At 55.8% G+C, this 22199-nt stretch overlaps 1 protein-coding gene across 1 annotated transcript in view; it reads right to left on the bottom strand.

Annotated features, from left to right (window-relative positions):
- IGFN1 (immunoglobulin like and fibronectin type III domain containing 1) overlaps positions 1–19909 on the bottom strand; it is a gene marked incomplete at its 5' end in the record, with an annotated part of 30158 nt that extends 10249 nt beyond the window's left edge. The window contains 15 exons of the mRNA XM_082703055.1: positions 204–506; positions 708–849; positions 1784–1908; positions 2413–2848; positions 7679–9987; positions 10766–11038; positions 12249–12417; positions 13433–13546; positions 14442–14616; positions 15214–15259; positions 15542–15586; positions 17003–17102; positions 18038–18177; positions 19304–19426; positions 19903–19909. Of these exons, the coding sequence (XP_082559181.1) occupies positions 204–506; positions 708–849; positions 1784–1908; positions 2413–2848; positions 7679–9987; positions 10766–11038; positions 12249–12417; positions 13433–13546; positions 14442–14616; positions 15214–15259; positions 15542–15586; positions 17003–17102; positions 18038–18177; positions 19304–19426; positions 19903–19909 (4507 nt within the window). The remainder of the gene's footprint in view (positions 1–203; positions 507–707; positions 850–1783; positions 1909–2412; positions 2849–7678; positions 9988–10765; positions 11039–12248; positions 12418–13432; positions 13547–14441; positions 14617–15213; positions 15260–15541; positions 15587–17002; positions 17103–18037; positions 18178–19303; positions 19427–19902) is intronic.
- Positions 19910–22199: the final 2290 nt, after the last annotated feature.

Genomic DNA, 22199 nt, shown 5'->3' with positions numbered 1-22199 from the left:
CTTAGAGAACATGCAAATGAGGGTTGGGGCTGGGGGGCACACACTGGGCCTGCTCCTGCCAGCAGGGAGGTTTGTATCTTAGAGAACATGCAAATGAGGGTTGGGGCTGGGGAGCACAAACTGGGCCTGCTCCTGCCAGCAGGGAGGCCCCAGAACCCTGGGAGCACTCGGGCCTCAGCTGGGGAGAAGGCTGGGGCTGGCACCTATAACTTGCAGGGTGAGCTCAGCCTGCACAGAGCCGCCCTCGCTCTTCAGTGTCACGCGGTACCGGCCACCGTCCTTCCTGCTGGCGCTGGGGAGGCACAGCCGGGTGAAGCCTTCCCCCAGGGCCACCTGCGCTCCCTGGCGGCGGCCGCTGTCCACCACTTCAGTCCCGTCCTTCTTCCAGGAAGCCTGAACTGGGAGGCGGCTCTGGAAGGGGATCTTCACCGTCACCGGCTTCCCAGCCTTGACCACCAGTGGCTCTCTCAGTTTCTCTGTCACATCAGCAGCGATGACGGGGCGATCTAGAGATATAACGGGGCCAGGGAGTCAAAGACAGGCTGGGCGCTGTGTACCAGGGGCGTGGGGAAAGAGGACCCGGGGGAGGAAGTGTAGGCTGAGAGTAAAGACCACCCCTCCTCCCCCGTGAGGACCGTGGAGGGGATGCCGACCCCCTGGAGCAGAGAGCCTGTGGAGCAGGGGCGGGGGGTGGGGCTGAGCCTCACCGTGGACACTCAGGGTGGCCTCGCTTCGCTGGTTGCCGGCTACAAAGGTGTACCTCCCAGCCTGGGTCCCCTGCACGTGGGCAATGAGGAGCTTGTGCACGAGACCATCTTGCTCAAAGACGACTCCATCCTGGGTGCTGAGCTGCAAACAAGGGGCGTGGAGGAGACCGTCATCTCCATCCTGCCCAGCTCCCCCAGGCAGGGGGAGGGGGGGAAGCGGGGCCCCTTATTAATGCAATGTAGGAACTGTAGTAATAGCGGCGTCCGGGAAACCATTGCATGCCCCAGGTGCACGCTAGTGCCCTCCAAGCTCAGCACCTCATTTAATGTTGCAACAACCTTATGTCAGTATTATTATTGGCCCCATCTTATAGGTGAAACCAGAGGTAAGAGGCGGAGCTGGGATCTGAAGCATGGTCTAGCGGGCGCCAAGGCCCGTGCCCTAGACCACCCTGATGTCGTCGGTCCTCCTGAGAGGACAGCTGTGGCAGAGAACAGAAGGGCTATAGGACAGAAGGGCTGTTCCGAGAGTGGAGAGGTCCCGGCTGGCTGGGTTGAGGTGGCGTTTGTACCGCGCCTTGGAGGACAGTGGAATTCAACAAGTGTTGGGACACAACAGACGTTTTAGATGAGGAGGAGGCATCTGGGAGAGGAAGGGGTGTGTCCAGGGGGAAGTGAAGAGGGTACACATCTACCTAAAAATCCGGTTTTATTTTAAAAACATCAACATGCTGGCTATTTAGACAAATCACAGGGTAGGTGCTCTAGTAATATGAAGAATGAAAAATCTTGGGGTGCCTGGGTGGCTCAGTCGGTTAAGCATCTGCCTTTGGCTCAGGTCATGATCCTGGGGTCCTGGGATCGAGCCCAACACTGCGCTCCCTGCTCAGCCTCAGTGGGGAGTCTGCTTCTCCCTCTGTCCCTCTCTGCCTCCCCGGCTTGTGCGCTCTCACTCTCTCAAATAAAATCTTTAAAAAAGAATAAAAAATCTTTCTTGCAAAGTATCTACCCTCTACTCTTTACTGCTTCACTCCCCGCCCCCCCATAAACTGTCAGTAAAGCATGGGGGGCAGTACCTTGACTCCATCTTTAAACCAGGCACCGGGGCCCAGGTCGCAGGTGAGGGTACAGGAGAGCACAGCAGCCTCTCCCTGCTGCACTTCCGTGTCAGCCAGGCCCTGGGAGAAGTAGCCCCTGGGGCCTGAAGAGACAAGAGGGAGTCGGGAGCTGGTTACCCAGGGATTTCCGCCAAGGCCCAGCCTCCCAGACGGTTGCCTACACTGAGCTCTGGGAGGCCACCGTGTCCTGCCGACTGGGCTGAGCCCGTGCCAGCCAAACCAAAGCTTCCATTTTTCTCCACAAGACTTAGGGTGGTGTGGGGGACCTGGGGTTTGAGGGGGATGAAGGGCCCCCCTTGAGTACGCAGACAGGAAGTCTGAGTAACCCACAGGGTGTATTCCAACAGCTCCAGGTCTTTGGACATAGACTGTTAAGACAGAGACCCAGAGACCTCTCGGCCCCATGCGGTCTGGGGTCCACCTGCATAAGGAGGAAGGGGTTTTCCTGGATGGAAAGAGATCCCTGAAAATGGGGGGCACTGGCAGGGACAATCTCCTGGGGCTGGAGGCAGAAGTGAGACTGACGCAGTCATCCCTGTCCCCCTTGGCTCTACCCCACCGGAGCCATTCCCATGAGAAATACCTACCTTGGGCCTCCTTGGAGAAACCGTCAGTGCCAAGCTTGTGTCTGGATCTGGGACTCTGGGTGGCATCCCTCCCCTGACCATAGATGTCTGACCTGCCCTCCGGGCCACCTCTCCTGCTGCCAAGATGACTCAGGGGCTCCCAACTCTGGTCTCCGTGCAGAGTCACCCTTCGGCTCTCTCGGTCCTCTCCTCCCAGGGGCTGCCCCGAGGCTCTGGCCTTGTCTGCTCCCCTTCCCTTTGCTGTTCCAGCCTCCACCCCCAACCATCTTTGAGACCTGCTGAACTGGCCAGGCCTTCTGTCTGACCCTCCAGACTCTTCTGCTCCCCATCTCTCATACTCCTTTAGGGCCCCTGGACCTTGGGCTCTGTCATTCTCAGCCCCCAGGGACCCCTGATATCCCAGGGATCCTCTTTCTCCTCTTTGCCCTTTGTCTAGCTGAAAGCCCAGGCCCTGGATACCCTCTGATCTGTCCATAGAGTCTTTTCCGGCCAAGGGACCATCTAGACTATTCCAGGCTCCCCGACGTCCTAAATCCCCAGGTTTTTGGGTGAGACTCTTCTCTCTATCAGTGAAATTCCCCTTATCCAGGATGCCTGAGTCCCCTGAGCCAATAGACCTGCCCCTTCCAAGACCTGAAACTTTGCTATCCAGGAACCGTGGGTCTTGACACCGACCAGCCCCTTCTTGGCCTGGAGCATGCTCTATGGTTTCTTGGCTCCTGGGTCCACCTTCATATCCTACTCCAGCCTGTGTGCCTGTTACTCTGAACTTCCCTGAAGCATCTCTGTAGCCCACCTCACCTCCTGACCCCATTTCTCCAGATCTTCCTGAGCCTCCCCTATAATCTGCCTCACTTCCTGACCCCAGTCCCCTAGTACCCCCCAAACCATCCCTAGGGCCTGCTTCATGTCCTGACCTGAGTCTCCCAGAACTCCCCAAACCATCCTTATAACCTGCTTCTCCCCCTGACCCAAGTCTCCCAGAAACCCCCAAACCATCTTTATAACCTTTGTCACCGCTTGGCCCAATTCTCTCAGACTCCCCCAAGCCAGCCCCATAACCTGCTTTACCCCCTGCCCCCATTCTCTCAGAAGCCCCCAAACCATCCTTATAACCTGCATCACCCCCTGATCCAATTCTTCCAGACGCTACCAAGCCATCTCCATAACCTGCCTCACCCCCCATCCCCATTCTCCCAGAACCCCCCAAACCAGCCTTATAACCTGCCTCACCCCCTGACCCAACTCTTCTAGGACCTCCCAAGCCATCCCTATAACCTGTACCTCCTGGCCCCATTTTCTCAGAACCTCCCAAGCCATCCGCATAACCTGCCTCATCCCCCATCCCCATTCTGCCAGAACCCCCCAAACCATCCTTAAAACGTGCCTCACCCCTTGATCCAATTCTACCAGAACCTTCCAAGCCGTCCCCATAACCTTTCTCACCCTTTGGCCCAGTTCTCCCAGAATCCCCTAAGCCATCCCCATGACCTGCCTCATCCTCTGTTCCCATTCTCCCAGAATGCCCCAGACCATCGCCATAACCTACCTCATCCACTGATCCAATTCTTCCAGAAACCCCCAAGCCATCCTTATAATGTTCCTCACCCCCTGCCCCCATTCTCGCAGAACCCATTAAGCCATTCTTATAAGCTGTCCCACCCCCCATCCCCATTCTCCCAGATTCCCCTAAGCCATCCCCATAACCAGCTTTACCACCCATCTCCATTCTCCCAGAACCCCCCAAACCAACCCTATAACCTGCATCATCCTTTGATCCAATTCTCCCAGAGTCTCTCAAGCCGTCACCATAACTTGCTTCACCTCCTTCCCCTATTCTCTTGGAACCCCCCAAACCATCCTTATAACCTATCTCACCCTTTGACCCAATTCCCCCAGAATCCCCCAAGCCATCCCCATAACGTGTCTCACTCCCCATCCCCATTCTCCCAGAATCCCCCAAACCAGCCTTATAACCTGCCTCACCCCCTGAGCCCATTTTTCCAGGACCTCCAGGGCCATCCCCATAGCCTGCCTCATCCCCTATCCCCATTCTACTAGAATCCCCTAAGCCATCCACATAATTTTTCTCACTCTTTGACCCCATTCTCCCAGAACCCCCCAAACCATTCTTAGAACCTGCTTCACCCCCTGACCCAATTCTCCCAGGACCTCCTAAGCCATCCCTATAACCTTCCTCAGCCCCTGTCCCCATTTTTCCAGGACCTCCTAAGCCATCCCCATACCCCGCCTCACCCCCCACCCCCATTCTCCCAGAACCCCCCAAACCAGCCTTATAACCCACCTCACCCCCTGGCCCAATTCTCCCAGGGCCTCCTAAGCCATCCCCATACCCCGCCTCACCCCCCACCCCCATTCTCCCAGAACCCCCCAAACTAGCCTTATAACCTGCCTCACCCCCTGACCCAATTCTCCCAGGACCTCCTAAGCCATCCCTATAACCTTCCTCAGCCCCTGTCCCCATTTTTCCAGGACCTCCTAAGCCATCCCCATCCCCTGCCTCACCCCCCACCCCCATTCTCCCAGAATCCCCCAAACCAGCCTTATAACCTGCCTCACCCCCTGACCCAAGTCTCCCAGGACCTCCTAAGCCATCCCTATAACCTTCCTCAGCCCCTGTCCCCATTTTTCCAGGACCTCCTAAACCATCCCCATCCTCTGCCTCACCCCCCACCCCCATTCTCCCAGAATCCCCCAAACCAGCCTTATAACCTGCCTCACCCCCTGACCCAACTCTTCTAGGACCTCCCAAGCCATCCCTATAACCTGTACCTCCTGGCCCCATTTTCTCAGAACCCCCCAAACCATCCTTAAAACCTGCCTCACCCCTTGATCCAATTCTACCAGAACCTTCCAAGCCGTCCCCATAACCTTTCTCACCCTTTGGCCCAGTTCTCCCAGAATCCCCTAAGCCATCCCCATGACCTGCCTCATCCTCTGTTCCCATTCTCCCAGAATGCCCCAGACCATCGCCATAACCTACCTCATCCACTGATCCAATTCTTCCAGAAACCCCCAAGCCATCCTTATAATGTTCCTCACTCCTTGCCCCCATTCTCGCAGAACCCATTAAGCCATTCTTATAAGCTGTCCCACCCCCCATCCCCATTCTCCCAGATTCCCCTAAGCCATCCCCATAACCAGCTTTACCACCCATCTCCATTCTCCCAGAACCCCCCAAACCAACCCTATAACCTGCATCATCCTTTGATCCAATTCTCCCAGAGTCTCTCAAGCCGTCACCATAACTTGCTTCACCTCCTTCCCCTATTCTCTTGGAACCCCCCAAACCATCCTTATAACCTATCTCACCCTTTGACCCAATTCCCCCAGAATCCCCCAAGCCATCCCCATAACGTGTCTCACTCCCCATCCCCATTCTCCCAGAATCCCCCAAACCAGCCTTATAACCTGCCTCACCCCCTGAGCCCATTTTTCCAGGACCTCCAGGGCCATCCCCATAGCCTGCCTCATCCCCTATCCCCATTCTACTAGAATCCCCTAAGCCATCCACATAATCTTTCTCACTCTTTGACCCCATTCTCCCAGAATCCCCCAAACCATCCTTAGAACCTGCTTCACCCCCTGACCCAATTCTCCCAGGGCCTCCTAAGCCATCCCCATACCCTGCCTCACCCCCCATCCCCATTCTCCCAGAACCCCCCAAACCAGCCTTATAACCTGCTTCACCCCCTGACCCAATTCTCCCAGGGCCTCCTAAGCCATCCCCATACCCTGCTTCACCCCCCATCCCCATTCTCCCAGAACCCCCCAAACCATCCTTATAACCTGCCTCACCCCCTGGCCCAATTCTCCCAGGGCCTCCTAAGCCATCACCATACCCTGCCTCACCCCCCATCCCCATTCTCCCAGAACCCCCCAAACCAGCCTTATAACCCACCTCACCCCCTGGCCCAATTCTCCCAGGGCCTCCTAAGCCATCCCCATACCCTGCCTCACCCCCCATCCCCATTCTCCCAGAACCCCCCAAACCAGCCTTATAACCTGCTTCACCCCCTGACCCAATTCTCCCAGGGCCTCCTAAGCCATCCCCATACCCTGCCTCACCCCCCATCCCCATTCTCCCAGAACCCCCCAAACCAGCCTTATAACCCACCTCACCCCCTGGCCCAATTCTCCCAGGGCCTCCTAAGCCATCCCCATACCCTGCCTCACCCCCCATCCCCATTCTCCCAGAACCCCCCAAACCAGCCTTATAACCCACCTCACCCCGTGGCCCAATTCTCCCAGGGCCTCCTAAGCCATCACCATACCCCGCTTCACCCCCCATGCCCATTCTCCCAGAACCCCCCAAACCATCCTTATAACCTGCCTCACCCCCTGGCCCAATTCTCCCAGGGCCTCCTAAGCCATCACCATACCCCGCCTCACCCCCCACCCCCATTCTCCCAGAATCCCCCAAACCAGCTTTATAACCTGCCTCACCCCCTGGCCCAATTCTCCCAGGGCCTCCTAAGCCATCCCTATAACCTTCCCCAGCCCCTGCCCCCATTTTTCCAGGACCTCCTAAGCCATCCCCATACCCTGCCTCACCCCCCATCCCCATTCTCCCAGAACCCCCTAAACCATCCTTATAACCTGCCTCACCCCCCATCCCCATTTTCCCAGAACCCCCCAAACCATCCTTATAACCTGCCTCACCCCCCATCCTCATTCTCCGAGAACCCTCCAAGCCATCCTTATAACCTGGCTCACCCCTTGACCCAATTCTCCCAGAATCCCCCAAGCTATGCCTATAACGTGCCTCACCCCTTGCCCCTATTCTCCCAGAACCCCCCAAGCCATCCCCATAACCTGCCTCACCCCTCATCCCCATTCTCCCAGAGCCCCCTAAATCATCCCTATGATCTGCCTTACCCAATGAACCCATTCCCTCAGGAGTCCCTGAATCTTTCCTATAGTCTGCCTCATCTACTGACTCCATCTCCCCAGAAACCCCAATACCATCCTTATAATATGCCTCACCCCCTGACCCCATTCCCCCAGACCCAAGACCCTTTGACCTTCCTCTATAAGCTGTTCTGCTTCCAATTTGCTGAGACCCTGGAATTCCTGATCCACCCCCATGACCAGGCACACCACCAGGCCCATAAGTTCCTTGGCTCTCAGAACTGGCTTCAGGATGAGGAGCCAGTGCCTTGGGGACCTTGGTATCATCCCAATGACCAGCTCCAGCTCCAGGAACCCTAGCACCAAGGCCCCTGGTCCCAACCCCAACATTCACTTTGTCCCCTGCCTTCAGATTCCTCGGCTCCATGGCTTCCCCAGGGCCCTCTTCACGGCTTCCTTCTCCAAAGGCCCCCAGAGCCCCTGAGGCTCTGAAGTCCCCGTAGTCTCCAGTCTGACCCCAAGGCCTTATTCTTCCAGAGACCCCTGGTTCTGCATCTGCATGTCCTTCCCCAACAGCCTCCATAGTTGTTGAGGCCCTGAGGCCACCTCTCCCCACAGACCCCGCTGTCCCAGGGCTCCCTAGGCCACCGCTGGAATGATGCCTTTTCCCAGGGCCAGCTTCCCCCTGGGCTTTGGATACATCTCTGGCCTCTAGAGGCATCCTGGCTTCATCGCTGGGCCCTCTATCATGGCCACCTGAGCCACTCTTGAGATTAGCAAGTCTCCCAGATCGCCGTATTGCAGGACCATCACTATCTCCGTTTCCAGACCACATTCCTCCAGGCACCCCTGAGCCATGTGTATAACCACCCCCTTTCTCAAACTCTGTTCCGCCAGGTGCCCCAGAGGCCACTCTGTAGCCAGTGCCATAACCGAATCCCATTTCTCCTGACACTGCTGAGCCGTCGCTATAGCCAGCCCCAGTTTCAGGACCTACTCCTCTAGCGTATTCTGTGCCATCACCATACCTAGATTCCATCCTCCCTGGACCTCCTAAGCCAACCTCATAGCCTGTCTTACCTCTGGGTCCTTTTCCTCTGGAGTTCCATGACCCATTCCAGAAATCTGGTTCAGAGCCCATTGTCCCCGGACCTTTTAATCCACCAGTGTCTCCTAGTGTCTTCCCAGAACCCTGAGCATCCAGGCTTGGAGACCCAATTAGCTTGTGGCTTCTGGCATCCACCCCCTGACCAGACCCCATCAGTCCAGCCCCCTGGGTACCACCCATACCACTTTCCCCATCCCCAGACCCCAAAAGTCCAGGCCTGTGGTGGGTCTCAGTTTTGCTGAGACTGGACCCTGTGTCATCCCAAGGATCTGTGCTCTCAGACTCTATTCTGCCAGCATCCTCTGCCCCCCACTGACCTGCTGGCCAACCTTGGGAATACTGGAAGCTTCCAGAGCCATCCCCTGACTCACCCAAGTCCCCTACTGTTTTCTGGCCCTCCCTTCCCCTGGGCCCCTGTAGGCCCTTCTCCCAGCCCCTGGGACCTCCTGGGCCTGTGGGGCTGGTTTTGTAGCCCTTTCCCCCACCCACAGACTTCCCTGGGCCTTGACCAGCTGTCTGTAGTGACCCCTCACCTTTGGCCTCAGGCCCCCCTCGTCCCAGGAGGAAACTTCTGCTACCAGATATTGATGGTTCCTGGGAGTTCTTTCCTTTAGGTATCTGCCCTCGAGACTCCCCTGGCTCCCAGCAGCCCTCTTCTTCAGCATCATCAGCACCCATGCCTCTCTGAGAGCCCCAGGACTCAGGGCCTATGCCTGTCTTGGAGCTAGAAGCTCGTTCTCCAGGATACTCCTGGGCCCCAGGACCATCCGCCCCACTGCTGTCTCCAGCTTCCCCCAGGCCGGTCCCCCTGCCCCACACTGCCCTTGGGGCTCCTCTCTGTCTTCCCCTGCTCAGATCACCCCCTCCCTCCACCTCACCCAGGTTTTCCCCCTGCAAAATCTCTTCCATCACTCCCCCTTCTGACCAAGAGTCCATAGGACCAGACTGGGATCCCCTCAGGGCTGTCTTTCCTCTCCCAGGTCCCATATGAGCACTGAAGAGTTGCTCCTGGTTATGCCCGTCCAGGGGACTCCCGTGGTCCTCTCTGTACTCCTCTCCTTCCCTGGCGCTCCCCAGTCCTCCCACCTGAGGGTACCTGGACTCAGCCGCCCAGCCTCCTCCTGTCCTATGGCATCCATCCCCATCACTGCCTGTGCCATGATCTTGCTGTTGAACTTCCATGAGACCCAAACCTGATTCCAGACCCTCTCCCTGTGCACAGGGGCTCCCGGGAAGGCTTCTGCCCCAGCCACCCTCTCTGTGGAGTTGATTTTCCCCAAGGGCAGTGACTGTGCCTCCCTCTCCTTCTAGAAAGCCCTTTCCTGTCTGCCCAGGGTCCCAGGCTAAGCCAGCTGCCCCATCACTCCCTACCAGGGAGTAGCCATGCCCACCAAGGCCACCTGTCTCTAGGTCATCTGTGAGCTGGAGCCCAGAAGCAGGCCTGGCCCCACTAAGGGAGCCCTCCAGCAGGCCCTGCTTTCTGGGTTTCCCTCCCTTGCCACTGATGCTCCTGGAATCTTCTGCTTCTGAGGTCTGGGCTCCTTGGGCTTGCTGCTGACGGTCAGCACTTGCAGTCAGAAGGCTTTTGTCTTTCCCTGTTTTGAGAAGAGGTCAATGCCCCCATTGAGAGACAAAAGAAAAGACCTGTTAAATTAGTCCAAGGTACCTGTCTGACCTCAACTGCTTTGCCTGACTCTCAGTTTCCCCAGCAGAGAAAAAGCTGACCATCTCAGAAGGAAGCCAGGGTATGCCGGCTTCCTGATAGATGAGTCCTATCGCCACCTCCCCCAGCCCTGTGCCCACAGACCACCGTGCCCTGCTATATGGTCCATAAGGACTTTTGGGAAAATATATAACCCAAAACTCACCTGCTTATCAAACTGCCACGAACAGTTGCATGATTTTTAAAAGAGCTATTTGCTCACCATCTGCCTTAAAAATGCCTACTAGTTGAAGATTCTAGTTTCCTAGGATCACCTTGAACCCATATCTGTAGGGGATTTAAGGGTGTCCTTTGGTCTGACCCAGGTTCTCATCCATCCTGGATCAGAGCCAAGCCCTAGCCAGGACCCTCAGGCCACCTTGGATCTGTATTCCCAGAAGCATTCCTAGAGGCCTACGGAGCCCAGACAGTGGAGGAGGACCGGGCTGCCCAGGAAGGCCCGGCATTGCAGTAAGTCAGGAATAGATCTCAGATCTATTAGATAGATCTCTTATCTATTAATAGATCTCTTCATTCTCGGAGACTGAAGGAATCATCAAAAGCAAATGACTGACCAAAGGAAGCCCCTGGCCCCGGCTTTTTCCATGCCCTTCTCAGCCCCAGACTCTTGTCTTGGTAGAGAGAGAAAGACAGAGGTATGAACCACTCACCTCCAACAACCAGCCAGGCAGTAGAGCTGTGGAATCCAGTGCCCAGTGAGTAAGGGCCCATGTCTGACAAATGGGCCCCCCTGACTACCAGCCGGTGGGTCAGCCCATCAGGGGACACAAACACTTCGTATTTGTCGCTGGGTTGGAGGGGCCGGTGCCGGAAATTCCAGGCGGCATGGGGGCAGGGGCTGGAGAGAACACACTCGAAGACAGCATCGCCCTGCTCTTCACAGTGAGCCTCAACCAGCGGGACCACCACTCTGGAGGGGATGGCTGTCGGGGAAGCAGGAATGGGGACATTAGCTTGGCGGCGTAACCCAGTGTGACCTGACACAGCACAGCCAGGAGCTCAGGAGCCCAGGTTTAGAGCAGCTCAGCCGCAGACCTCCTGTGTCACCTGGGGTAGGTCACCTCTTTACCCCAGGTGACAGTTCCCAACATAAAATGAGGGCTTATAACGAGGTTATGAACTGTAAGACCGTTCTCAGCTCTGGAATTCCATGATCCTAAATCCAGAGATTAGGTCTGGGGGTAAGATGGGTATATGAAGAAAAGCGATGTGCTGACAGTCATGGTCTCTTATGAATCCTCGGACCACCTCCCAGATAGGTATTATTATTTCTTTTTTACAAGTAAGGAAACCAAGTCTTACCCAACTAAGAGGCAGCCCAGGCAGAATTCACACCCAGGTCCGGCTGAAACCAAAGTCCCTCGCCCCTTCCCCTATGCCATGCCATTTCTCAGCTTTTCAAAGCCCTGTCCAGGCGTACCAGGCCTGCTGGAGATCTCATGCCCTCTTTCTTCCTTAACATTGACTTAGAACCATGTTTTTTATGTTCTGTCTGCCCACAGTTTTCCTCTCCAGGTCTCTCCTGCTCCCAGGAGGCCTCCGGAACTTTAAAGTACTCCAAGGGGGGGGGGGGCTGGGGAGGTGATGCGTACACAGCTACTCGAGGGGATGGGACAGAGTGTGATGAGAGAGGACAGGAGAGTTCCCAGGTAGGGAGGGGGCACAGAAGGCAGGGAAGAAGACTTCTGTTCAGGGCACAAGGGTGCTGCACCTGGGTGTGGCTTCTTACTGGGGAGTGTGGGAGGGGGAGTCTGCAGCAGAAAAGAGTGGGGCTGTGGCTAGAGCCTGTGAAATTTGTCTGGATCGGATCTGGAGATTGAATCTCTGCTGCAGAAGGTCTGTAAGCAGGGCCACGGCACAGACACTATGTCTGCGGCTGGAACCCAGGAGGGCCCAGCTCACCACCAAAAGAACATAGACCTCGGACCCAGACCCCTGGAAAGCAGAGATCATTTCAGTGTAACCACGTGGGTGTGCATTCTGCTCCCTTACAGTCTTTGCAAGGCAGGGCGGGGGTGGGGGCACATTTATCTTCCACTCTCCACCCCTCCAATCCCCAGCTATGGCACCAACATGGGCCCCCTCCTAACAGATCTCCTCCGCTCCAGCTTCTGCAGGGGGAAGACCACCCACCGCTGGCATCCAGTTCCGTGGAGAAGATTTCAGCATCCTCCACCTTGACCTGGTAAATGCCGGCATCCTCAGCCTGCAGGTCCCGGATCTGGAACTGATAGCGCTTCCCCAGCCGCCGCAGACAGTGCTTGGTCTGGTTGTCAAGGCTGTAGGGGACCATCTCACCATCCTGAGGCAGAGAAAGGAAGAGGGAGGCTCAGGGCCTCCGTGGGTCCCCAGCACCTCCTGCTCCGACCCCCTTTGGGCAGTTTTCTCCCACAGGCCCCTGGCACCAGACAACATTGCTGCAACCACAGAGGAGATGGGGAGGGGGCCAGGGGCAGGGGTGGAGAGCAGGGCTCAGAGGCTTTGAAAACAGGGAGGGGAGGGTGGTCCCTGACTCTGACCATGAAGTGAATAATTGGCAAGTGTCCTGAGAGAGACACCTGAGACACACTCATTTTCAGAGGGGAACAAGAGAGCCATCAGGTATTTTCAGAGCTCCACAAAACCAGTAATCCATGCACATGCCCCCTTTAGCTAAAGCCTAAATATATTTGTTTCTTGCCAGATATTAACAACTCACCTTTGGTTGCCTACTGTGTGCCAGGCCCTGGGTTAAGTACTTGGGGCACAACAGTGAATAAAACAAAGATTTCTGCCCCCCAGGGAGCTAAAATTCTAGGAGGGACACAAATAACACATATCATAAGCAGATCATATAACCTATATTAGAAAGAGAAGTAGGGAAAAAAGAGAGAGGAGGATATGGATTCGGGGATGCAGGGTGGGGCAGGGGGGGACACAGCAGTGTCAGACAGGGCGGTCAGGGGACATCTGGGTGCGGGATGAGGGAATTAGCTGTGTGGATACAAGGGAAGACGGTGACAGGGAGCAGGACCAGCTAGAGCCAAGAAACAGATGCAGGGGGGTGGGGGTGCACTTTCTTAGAATCCTTAGAATCTAAGAATCCTGGTGCCCTGACTAGGGAACCGGTTTGCTCAGTGAGAGTAAGAGGAGTCTGTGAAATGTCCACACCACAGTTTGACTTCCCTCCAATCAGGAACTCCAGGGGAGGCAAGGTTCACCGTCTGTGCGCTTGAGTTGCTCCCAGAGGGGAATCCAAGGGACCCATAGCTCCTACCCCCAGGACCAGCAGCCTCCCTGTCAGATCCCTCCTCCCTCAAAGACTCCTCCAGCCTCACCTTATACAGGTAAACCTTGCTCCTGGGATCCTTGAGATCCAGCTCCAGATCAAATGTTGCGATCCCCTCCTTGCTGACCCTGATGTGTCTTAAGTTGGAGACGGTGTTAACGTACTAGGAAAGACAAACATACCAAGGGATCGCTCTGAGCTCTCTCTTTGGGGCACTCCACACTCCCCAGTCCCCCCCCCCCCCCCGCCATGTCTCACTCAAGCATGCATTTGCCCATTTTACAGGTGGGAAGAAATTTTCCAAGATGAGAGATATCAGGTCAGGAAGCAAAGTGAGAAAGGACCCCAGGCGTCCAGGTTTTCCGAGAACACGGTAGGGCATTTCTGTTCATCTACTCTTCCAGGCAATAAAAATTAGTTGAGCACCTACTACGGGCAAAGCCCTGTGTTAGGGTCAATGAGAAAGCTTAGAGGACAGAAAACTAAGGCCCAGGATATTTGATGAACCACCTTCAAGGTGATAAAATACTATTTTCAGGATGGTGAAAACTAGTTGTTTTGCATTTCCAGAAGACGAATTAGACATGCTATAGTTAAGTTAGACCCAGGAAAGAACTTCCTATACAGTTTATAAGACACTGGGATAAGCAGACAATGCTGAAATCCCCTCTACTGGAAGCCTTTAGAAATAAGACAGGCATCCAAAGTCTGGGGAGGATGACAGCGGACAGGAAGCCCTTGCCAGGCATCAGGCACTATTAAGTAATTAAAGCACAGTTAAGTGCTTTAATTATATTGCCTAGTTCATCCTCTCCCTGATCCAAAGGGGCAGGTACAACTGTAACACCCATTTTGCAGATAAGGAAATCAAGACACGGAGGCCCTAACTTTCCCAATGCCCCGGATTTTAGTATCTGAGCCAGATTTTGAAGCCAGAACGTTGACTGGAGGCCTGGGTCCCGGCCACAGGCGGCCCTGGAGGTGGGCTGCGGGCCGGCCCTGCGTGGGGCCCAGCTCCGGGTGGGGGCGCCCGCGAGGCGGCGGCCGGGCGGAAGCACCTGCGCCATCTTGTCCTCGTGCTCCTTCCGCATCTCCTTGAGCTTGCGCAGCATGCCGCGGTAGTCCACGATGCCGTACTTCAGGCAGATGCGCTCGTAGTCCTTGCGGTCGGCGGTCATCAGAAGCTGCCACACCTGCTCCAGGTCCACCTTTTTCTTGGCGGGAGGCGGGGCCCTGGGGAGCAGGGCGGGCAGGTCAGAGGCCAGGGGAGCCCCAGGGGAGCCCCAGCGGAGCCCCAGGAGCTGGTCCCCTGGACCTGCCACCCTGAGAGGCTGTGGGGAGCTGCTTTCTCTGCACTAGAAGAAAGGGACGGGATGGAGGGAGTGGGGGAAGGGAGCTGGGCCCTGGGCCTGAGCTCTGTCGGGACACGGGGGACCCAGAGATGGGCAAGGGCGGCCTCCCCCCTACCCCCCACAGTCTGAACTTTTAAGGGTAGAAACTCCATTCCTAACACCTTGTACTGTGGACTGCTCAGAAAGATGGGGGGGGGGTCACATTATTCTGTTACCTTAATACTTTTTTTTTTAAATCATGGTTCTAGTGGAGCACCCCATTTTAAAAATGAGTGAGTCAAGACCCAGAGAGGAATGAGGATTCATTCAAGGACACATTGCTTAAAGGGAACAGAATATAGGGTCAGTGCTCGTCTCTCCTCCTGCTGGCTACCCGCAGTCTGGCTTTCTAGCCAGTGGAGGGGAGAGCTGAGCCCCATGGGCTCATGGACATAGCTGGGGAGCCTCCAGCCCCGTCCCTGGACAGGCTTACACCCACCTCTTTTTCAGAAGATTTCGGTAGTCCATCAGCTCCTTCTTGAGGTCTAGAAAAGGACAAGCAATGAGGCCCCACGCCCAGGGGGAGATTTCAAGGGGCTACTGCAGGGCTTTTCTGTGGCAATGGGAGTTGGGGGGGGGGGTGTCAGGGACTGCAGTCGGAGGACCTGTGGTCCACGGCTGACAACCGAGCCTTTGGATGGTGCTCTCCTGTGGACCAGTGATGATCCGTAACGTGTTAGTAGGGGCTTGGCCAAGTCGGGAGCACCAGGAGTGGAGTAGCCTGTTCCCCAAAACCCAAGAAGATTTCTGGCAACCCTTTCACCTACCCTCCTGGGGCTCCTTGTGCCTCTTCCGGTTCTTCCGAAAGCCAACTGGATCATCAGGAGGAGAGGAGGGAATTAATGTGGGCAGATAAGGAGAGAAGCGAGACACCCTGAGGGTCTTCCTGAGAACCAGCTGAGTGCCACGGCCCTGTCCTTCCCACTGTCCACAAAGGCAAGGCAACAGCTCAGCAAGAGGGTCTGTCCATCATAAGGACAGGGCAGGGCAGAGGGTCTGTCCATCATAAGCTTTGATACCCAGAGCCTTCGTGTGACTGAGGTGGAACTGACCTGGTTGAGGGAGCCGGCTATCGTGTCTGCAGGGGTGGGTGGGGGGAGTGGCAGAAGCAAGGGCAGTGGCTGTCCCGTGTCCCCCAGGAGCTGCCATTTCAGAGTACGGGTCGGATGTTGCTCAGGAAGGCCGACACTGCTGTTTGGCTGATCCTGCAGCCATTCCCAGTCCTTGTCCTCATCACCCGCTCCCACTGGTGGGAAGGAGGCTGGAAAGCTAACTCCTCCCCTTCCCAGCTGCCCTGGGCACCAGGAGTGGCCATGTGACACAGGTCTGGTCAATGAGATACAAACGGAGGTGTCCAACGTGTTTCTGAGAAAACTTCTGCTTTCTTTATAAAAGGGCCTGCTGTACCTGGGGCCACCTCTTTCCCCTTCTTCCCACCTTGAACATGGATTCAGTTTGGATCCCCAGCAGCAGTCTTATGACCGTGAGGCTCTAAGCCAACGTCTTTGGGTGACAGCTCAGCGAGACAGGAAGCGTCTGGTTGGCCCATGACAGCGCTGAGCTGTGATTTGAGCCCTGGACTCTAACCTTAGGACTCCTTATCATGTGACATAATCAAGTGTCTTTATTTCTTGGGCTATTCATAGGGTTTTCTGTTACTCGTAGGCAAAAGCATAAGCCATCGAAAGACTAGATCCGCTTTCTCAAGAGACATGCCCCTTCCCGTTATTGTACGTCAACGATTGATTTAAAATTTGGAAACCCTGCAAGTCAAGACAAACCAACAACCTCCCTGCCCCCCATGTCTGAGCAAGGATTTGGCCTTCATATGACCTGTCTGCCCCTCTGATGTAGCCTGGATAAGATATCCCCTGTAGAGTGGAGAAATCGGGCCCAGAGAAGGAAACGAAGCCCGCTGAAGGAGTTAGCAAATGGTCAGGCCCAGAAACCGAGCTTGAGGTCCCGCCCTCATGCCGCAGGGTTAAGAGAATATCCTTCAGAGCTCCTGCAGCGGGCATCTGCTGAGCGAGCGCCTTTTAGACCACATGCAGACGCTGCGTGTGAGTGGGTGAAGCCAAGGGCCCTGGCACCAGATGGGACAGCGGCCTTGCTGTCCCTCTCTCCTTTCACCCCACCAGCTGCCCCGCCTCTGAGGCCTCGGAGGGCTCTCTGAGGAGAAAGCCGGGGCTAGCACCCCAAGCGCCAATGAGGGAAGGGGACAAGCCCACCTTCGATGACCAGGAGCCTCGTGGAGCACGTGGCCTCGCCGTAGACATTCACTGCAGTGCAGCGGTACAGGTCCGAGTCCTCGCCCGTCAGCTTGTTGATCTGCAGAGAGGCCCAGGTCAGGGGAACAGGGCTAGTGCTGCCCCCTTTCTCGCCTTATGAGACATGGCTAGAGGTCTATCAGGATGGATAAGACATAGCCCTTTCCTTACAGAGCCCACAGTCTTCATCAAGGAATCAGACCCCAAAACAAAAAGCGGGGGGTGACAGGGAGTGGATGTACCGTTGCCAGGTTGGGGGAGGGCATTTTGGCCAGCAGAGGTAACCTGGTGACGCAGAAAGAGATGGCTTTTTGGGGTCAAATGGGTCTGGGACTGCATATCGTCTCTGTCGTGGAGTATGGGCTGTGGGACCTGGGATAAATTACCTAACCTCTCTGATCCTTACTTTTTTATAAGGTGAGGATAATAATGCCTCCAAAAGTAGTGAATGGTCAGGAGTAAATGATATAGTCTCTGTCAAATGTTTAGCCCAAAGTTCAGCACAGAGTGGGTGTTCTGTGACTTGTAGCTCTAATTATTACTAATATTGGCCGGTGGGGATAGAGAACCTCCTGGAGGCCAAACACTGGCGAGATACTTTACATAAACTTTTCATACCCATGACAACACTGCGAAGTACTATTATTACACCCCCACCCCCACCCCACCACTGTCACAGGGGAGGAAACGGAAGTACGGAGAAGTAAGGAACTTGCCAAGGCCAAGATGGTGGGTCTGGGGTTGGAAGCCAGCCTGGGATTGTCAGACTCCAGCCTATGCCACACGCCAGGGTATTAGCAGAGTACCCGCAGGCCTGGCGGGTCCCCACCCAGCTCTGGCCACCTGGGCCACAGAATGGAGCTGAGTGGGCCCAACCCCAACGGGGAGCATCTCGTAATCCTCTGGGTTCTGCAGGTCACCGCGGAGCCCTTCAAGGGCCCAGGGAAAGACTAGTAGACCTGGGTTGGGGGATTGGGGGGGGGCGGCCTATCTTACCTGTAGCACATGCTCCTTGCCGCTGGGGGAGGAGGAGATGTGGTACTTGCTGGAGTTACTGAGGTGACCTTTGGTGCTCTGCCAATGGACCTCAGGCTGGGGCTCCCCACAGACCAGGGCCCGGAAGATGGCATTTTTCCCTGTGGCAGGAAAAGGTGGTCAAAAGATTGGCCACCTGGGGGAGGTGTGTACTCTGAGAGTGTACTCTCTTGAGACTTTAATTTGTTGTGTTCATGGCTCTAGAGGTTTCAACTGCCCATTCCAAGAAGCATGTCTGGCCTTGGCGCCCTGGCTCAAGGACTCTTATGATGCCGGACAGAAAGCAGCAGTTTCTAGACGCCCAGAAGACAGACCCCCCCCCCCCACCTGGCTTCTGCATCCCAGAGCGTGGGCTCCTTGAGGAAAAGTTGTGGCTGGACAGTCCACGGTGGAAGGGAAGGCAAGCAGGGCTTGGGGTGGACGGTGCGTTTCTTTGCAAGGGTAGGGGAAGAGTCAGAAGGACTCTCCCAAGACTGGGGACGGGTCTTTTGGGAGTTCCATGTCCTCTCTCAAGGTGGGATGACCCCAAGACACAGGGTTCCAGGCTCAGGAAAGAGCCCAAGCTCTGTGTTTGGCATGGGAGGCTGGGAGCTTCCTACCCTCAAGAAATCCCTTGGGCTTCTGCCAGGAACATCTCCTGAGAGAGCAGTGCAGAGCAAAGACCAAGGGCCCTTCCCTGTGATGACAGACACTTGCTCATGACCTTTGTTTGTATTTTGAGTGAGGGCTTAGAGTCAGATTTAGAAAAATAAAGTGCTCTTCTTTTTCTTGTGCCAAAATGATGTAAATTGCAAGGTATTGTAGGAACCTGTGCTGGGAAAAGACCACCAGTTCTCACCCCTTCCCTCAAAAGTCTTTGCTCCCATCACTTTCCTGGGCACTCCTCTCATGAATCTCATTTTAATAACGTCTGCAGCAGCTGCCCAGAGCCCAGGTGCAGGGAGAGGAGCTCGGAAACACCACCACCTCTCCTGCTTCCCAGTGAGCAGCCCCCAGCCTTGTTTCCAAATATCTCTCGTTTCAGCGTACCATAGCGTATCTTCACTCCCTTTGCCCATTCTGCCCCTTAGGTCCCCCGCCCCTTCTGGGGACCCAGGAAGGCACCCCACAAGGAGAGGGAGATATGGTGTGGCCTGACGCTGGATAGGGGGTCCGGGAGGCAGGCTGGGAAGGACGGGTCTGAGCTCTCTCCTTCGGGCTCTCAGCAGCTCCCCTCCCGGGTCTCACCTTCCTGCAGCGCCAGGGCGACGGGCTTCTGCTGGAAGTCTGGTGTGCTGCAGCCTTCCGGGATCTCCTCCACCAGCTGCCGGATGCTCACCCCATGAAGGGCGGACTTCCTGGGGGGCTTCTCTAGAAGGTGGGAGAAAGGGAGATGAACCCTCCCTACTCTTCCTAGTGGGTGGCCCTTTAATACAATGGAGCACTGACGGAAGAACCAAGGAACATGAGCCCCTCCTCCCATCCCACCATCGAGTGGGATTGTCTCCCACTGCTTCTGCCTATGAGCAGGGTTTTGGAATTTTCTGTGGATTCAGGTAGTGGTCCTCCAGCAGCATTCATGGAGTCCCTGGGAAGTGGGCAGGGGCACCTAACGAAGACCCTGGGAACATCACTGGGGTAAAGCTGGAGAAGGGAGAATGGGAAGGGGCTCCTATGGGGGAGCTGGGCATCCTTTATTCAGGCCAACAAGTTAAAACCCAAAGTCAAGACTAGAAAAACAGACAGATGAGTTCCCAAAGATCTCCAAGCCCTTCTCTGTCTCTATCCCATGAGGAGCACCAGTGAGGGACTGGGTGGGGGCGGGGGGCGGTCATCTCTTCTCTCACCTGCCATAGTTTGGGTTCCTCTTTGGTTACTGAGGGTGGCAACTGATCTGCTGCGAAAAGAAGACAGAATTCCTTATGAGAGGTGCAGGCTGGTCTTACCTGCCCCCCCCCCCCCCACTGTCCATACATTGGCTGGTGTCTTGCCTGGGAGCTGGGCAGAGCTGCTGCACCCTGAGAGCTTGTCTAACTAACCCCACCTAATGGTACCAATCAGTGTCCTGCCAGTCCCTGCCCTGGGAAAACCAATTTCCCTGAGCCCGGAAGAGGGTGGGCTGCTGCTCGGTTATACCTTTCCCAGGTAATGGAACCCATGGGGCTGAACCTGCAACCTATGCCGCTGGCCTGGCCTTTGGGTGGGTCCCCAGACCCAATGGGGGTGAGACACAGCCTCCCTGAACCTCAAGAAATCAAATGCCTATCATCTAGGATTTCTTTAGTGATTTTGCAGCCTGTTCCTTCTTGACTATGGAATATCAGTTTTCCCTGGATATTCTCTGGAGCTCTTGGCTCCAACCCCAACTCAGATTTTCTAGCAGCGCCCAGCAGCCTTCTACCTCCCACCCTCAACCAATCTGGAATGCTTTTGATCACTGTGTCAGTGGGGGGAGAACCCTCAGTTGGCTGCTCTTTAGCTCTTCTTGACCCAGGCTGACAGGATCCTCATAAATCCATCCGCTCCCCTCCGAAGCCAGTGAGTTATGGCGTCAGGTGAACACAATGCCTTCCAGGCTCTCCCAGCCATCATCACCACTCTCTCCCCCTGATTTTCTCACAATTGCATCCCTCCATCATGGCTGCCGGGGAGTGCCACCCCGGGGAGAGAGGGGGCTTGGCTCTGGGCTGAGATGAGAGCCTTGATGAGGGCCATGACTTGGAGGGGGGTGGATTTCTTGAAAGAGTTCTCCAATAGTCTACCTCCTGTGCGGTTGGCCCGGGGCCAATGGGTTCCATTTTGGAGACGCCATTCCCTGCCCAAAGAGCCTTGTGTTCAGGATAGAATCACACATGACAGAGCAAATTCCTCCCTCCAAATGACGCTTCCATTTCACAACTGCCCACCACTGGCATTTCTGGCCTCAAGGTGTCCCATCTATAGCCCAGCGGCTGCCCCCCGGTGCGCTGGAATGCCATGGCGCGCCAACTGCGTTCTGGAGCGGTCACGGGGCTACAGCCGCCACGCAGCAGGGAGTCAGGAGGGAGGGCGAGGATGGAGCGGCCACCAGCAGAGGAGAACGCAGCTGACTACGAGCGGTGGGAGCTGCAGGGGTCTGCGTCCCGTCTGTTCCCTGGTACCTCATCTCGCACCTGTCCACGATCCCTGCCCTGCTGTAATTTGAATTTAACACGGACACCTTAGCTGTCCTCTTCATCTTGCTCATCACCTCCGTCAGCTCCACGACCAGCTCTCAGCCCCTTAGTCTGCCATTCGCCACCCATGAGGTGTAATGCTAACACAGCTGCTCTCCCTCCTGCCTCCTGCCTGCAGGTCCCAGCTGAGAAGGGAGAGGGAAGCAGACCCCTCCGGGAACTTAAGGGTCTCATGTGAAGCCATCTCACCCTCTAGACCTCCATTCTCTTCAGGAAGCCAGATTCGGGACCGGGTTAGTGACAAATGGGCAAGAGGTCCGCTTGGTTGGAGACTAGAGGGATGTGGTCTCAATTAGAGGGGCTGGAGAGGGAAACTCTCTCTTCCCATGATGCATTTCCCCTTTTGAGAAAAAACCCTAATGTTTCTCAGCACCAAACAGCAGCAGTGTCCTGACTTCAGCTTATCCCACCATGATTCTTAGCCCTGCCCCCCCCCAACCCAGTCCCCTGGTTCCTCCAGGACCCACAGCCACCGACCCCCCCACTCCCTGCCCCACCTGCCTTCATCTTGCGCCTGTGGGTAGCTGCTGCTCCCACTTTCCAGACTGGTAGGGTTGAGGCAGGAAGAGCCAAATGGGGTTGGTCTCAACTGTTTTGACCATGTTATCAATCAAGACGTCACAAGTCCTAGATCCGAGGTGCTCATTCTAGACAGCTAGTCAGATTTTTAAACTGGTCGTCACTTCACACCCTAAGCCAAACAGTGCCTGGAAAATCAGAGCCAGGACAGAACCACCTGGATAAGACTCACTGAAGCTCTCTCTTCCAAATATCCTGGAGTCACTTAGAGGGGACTGAGCATGCACCCCATGGTATAATCAGCTGTTTAGAGCTCACTGTTCCCCCAAGCTGATCTAATGCCTGCTGTTGCCCTTTCCTGAGTAGAAAGTTAGAGAGCATTCCAGCATCTCCCATTTCTGCAGCCAGGT

The sequence above is a fragment of the Mustela nivalis genome (assembly GCF_964662115.1).
Source record: "Mustela nivalis genome assembly, chromosome: 16".
Classification (NCBI taxonomy): Eukaryota; Metazoa; Chordata; class Mammalia; order Carnivora; family Mustelidae; genus Mustela; species Mustela nivalis.
Note: the sequence above shows the minus strand (reverse complement) of the source record. Positions and strands in the feature narration are given on the sequence as shown.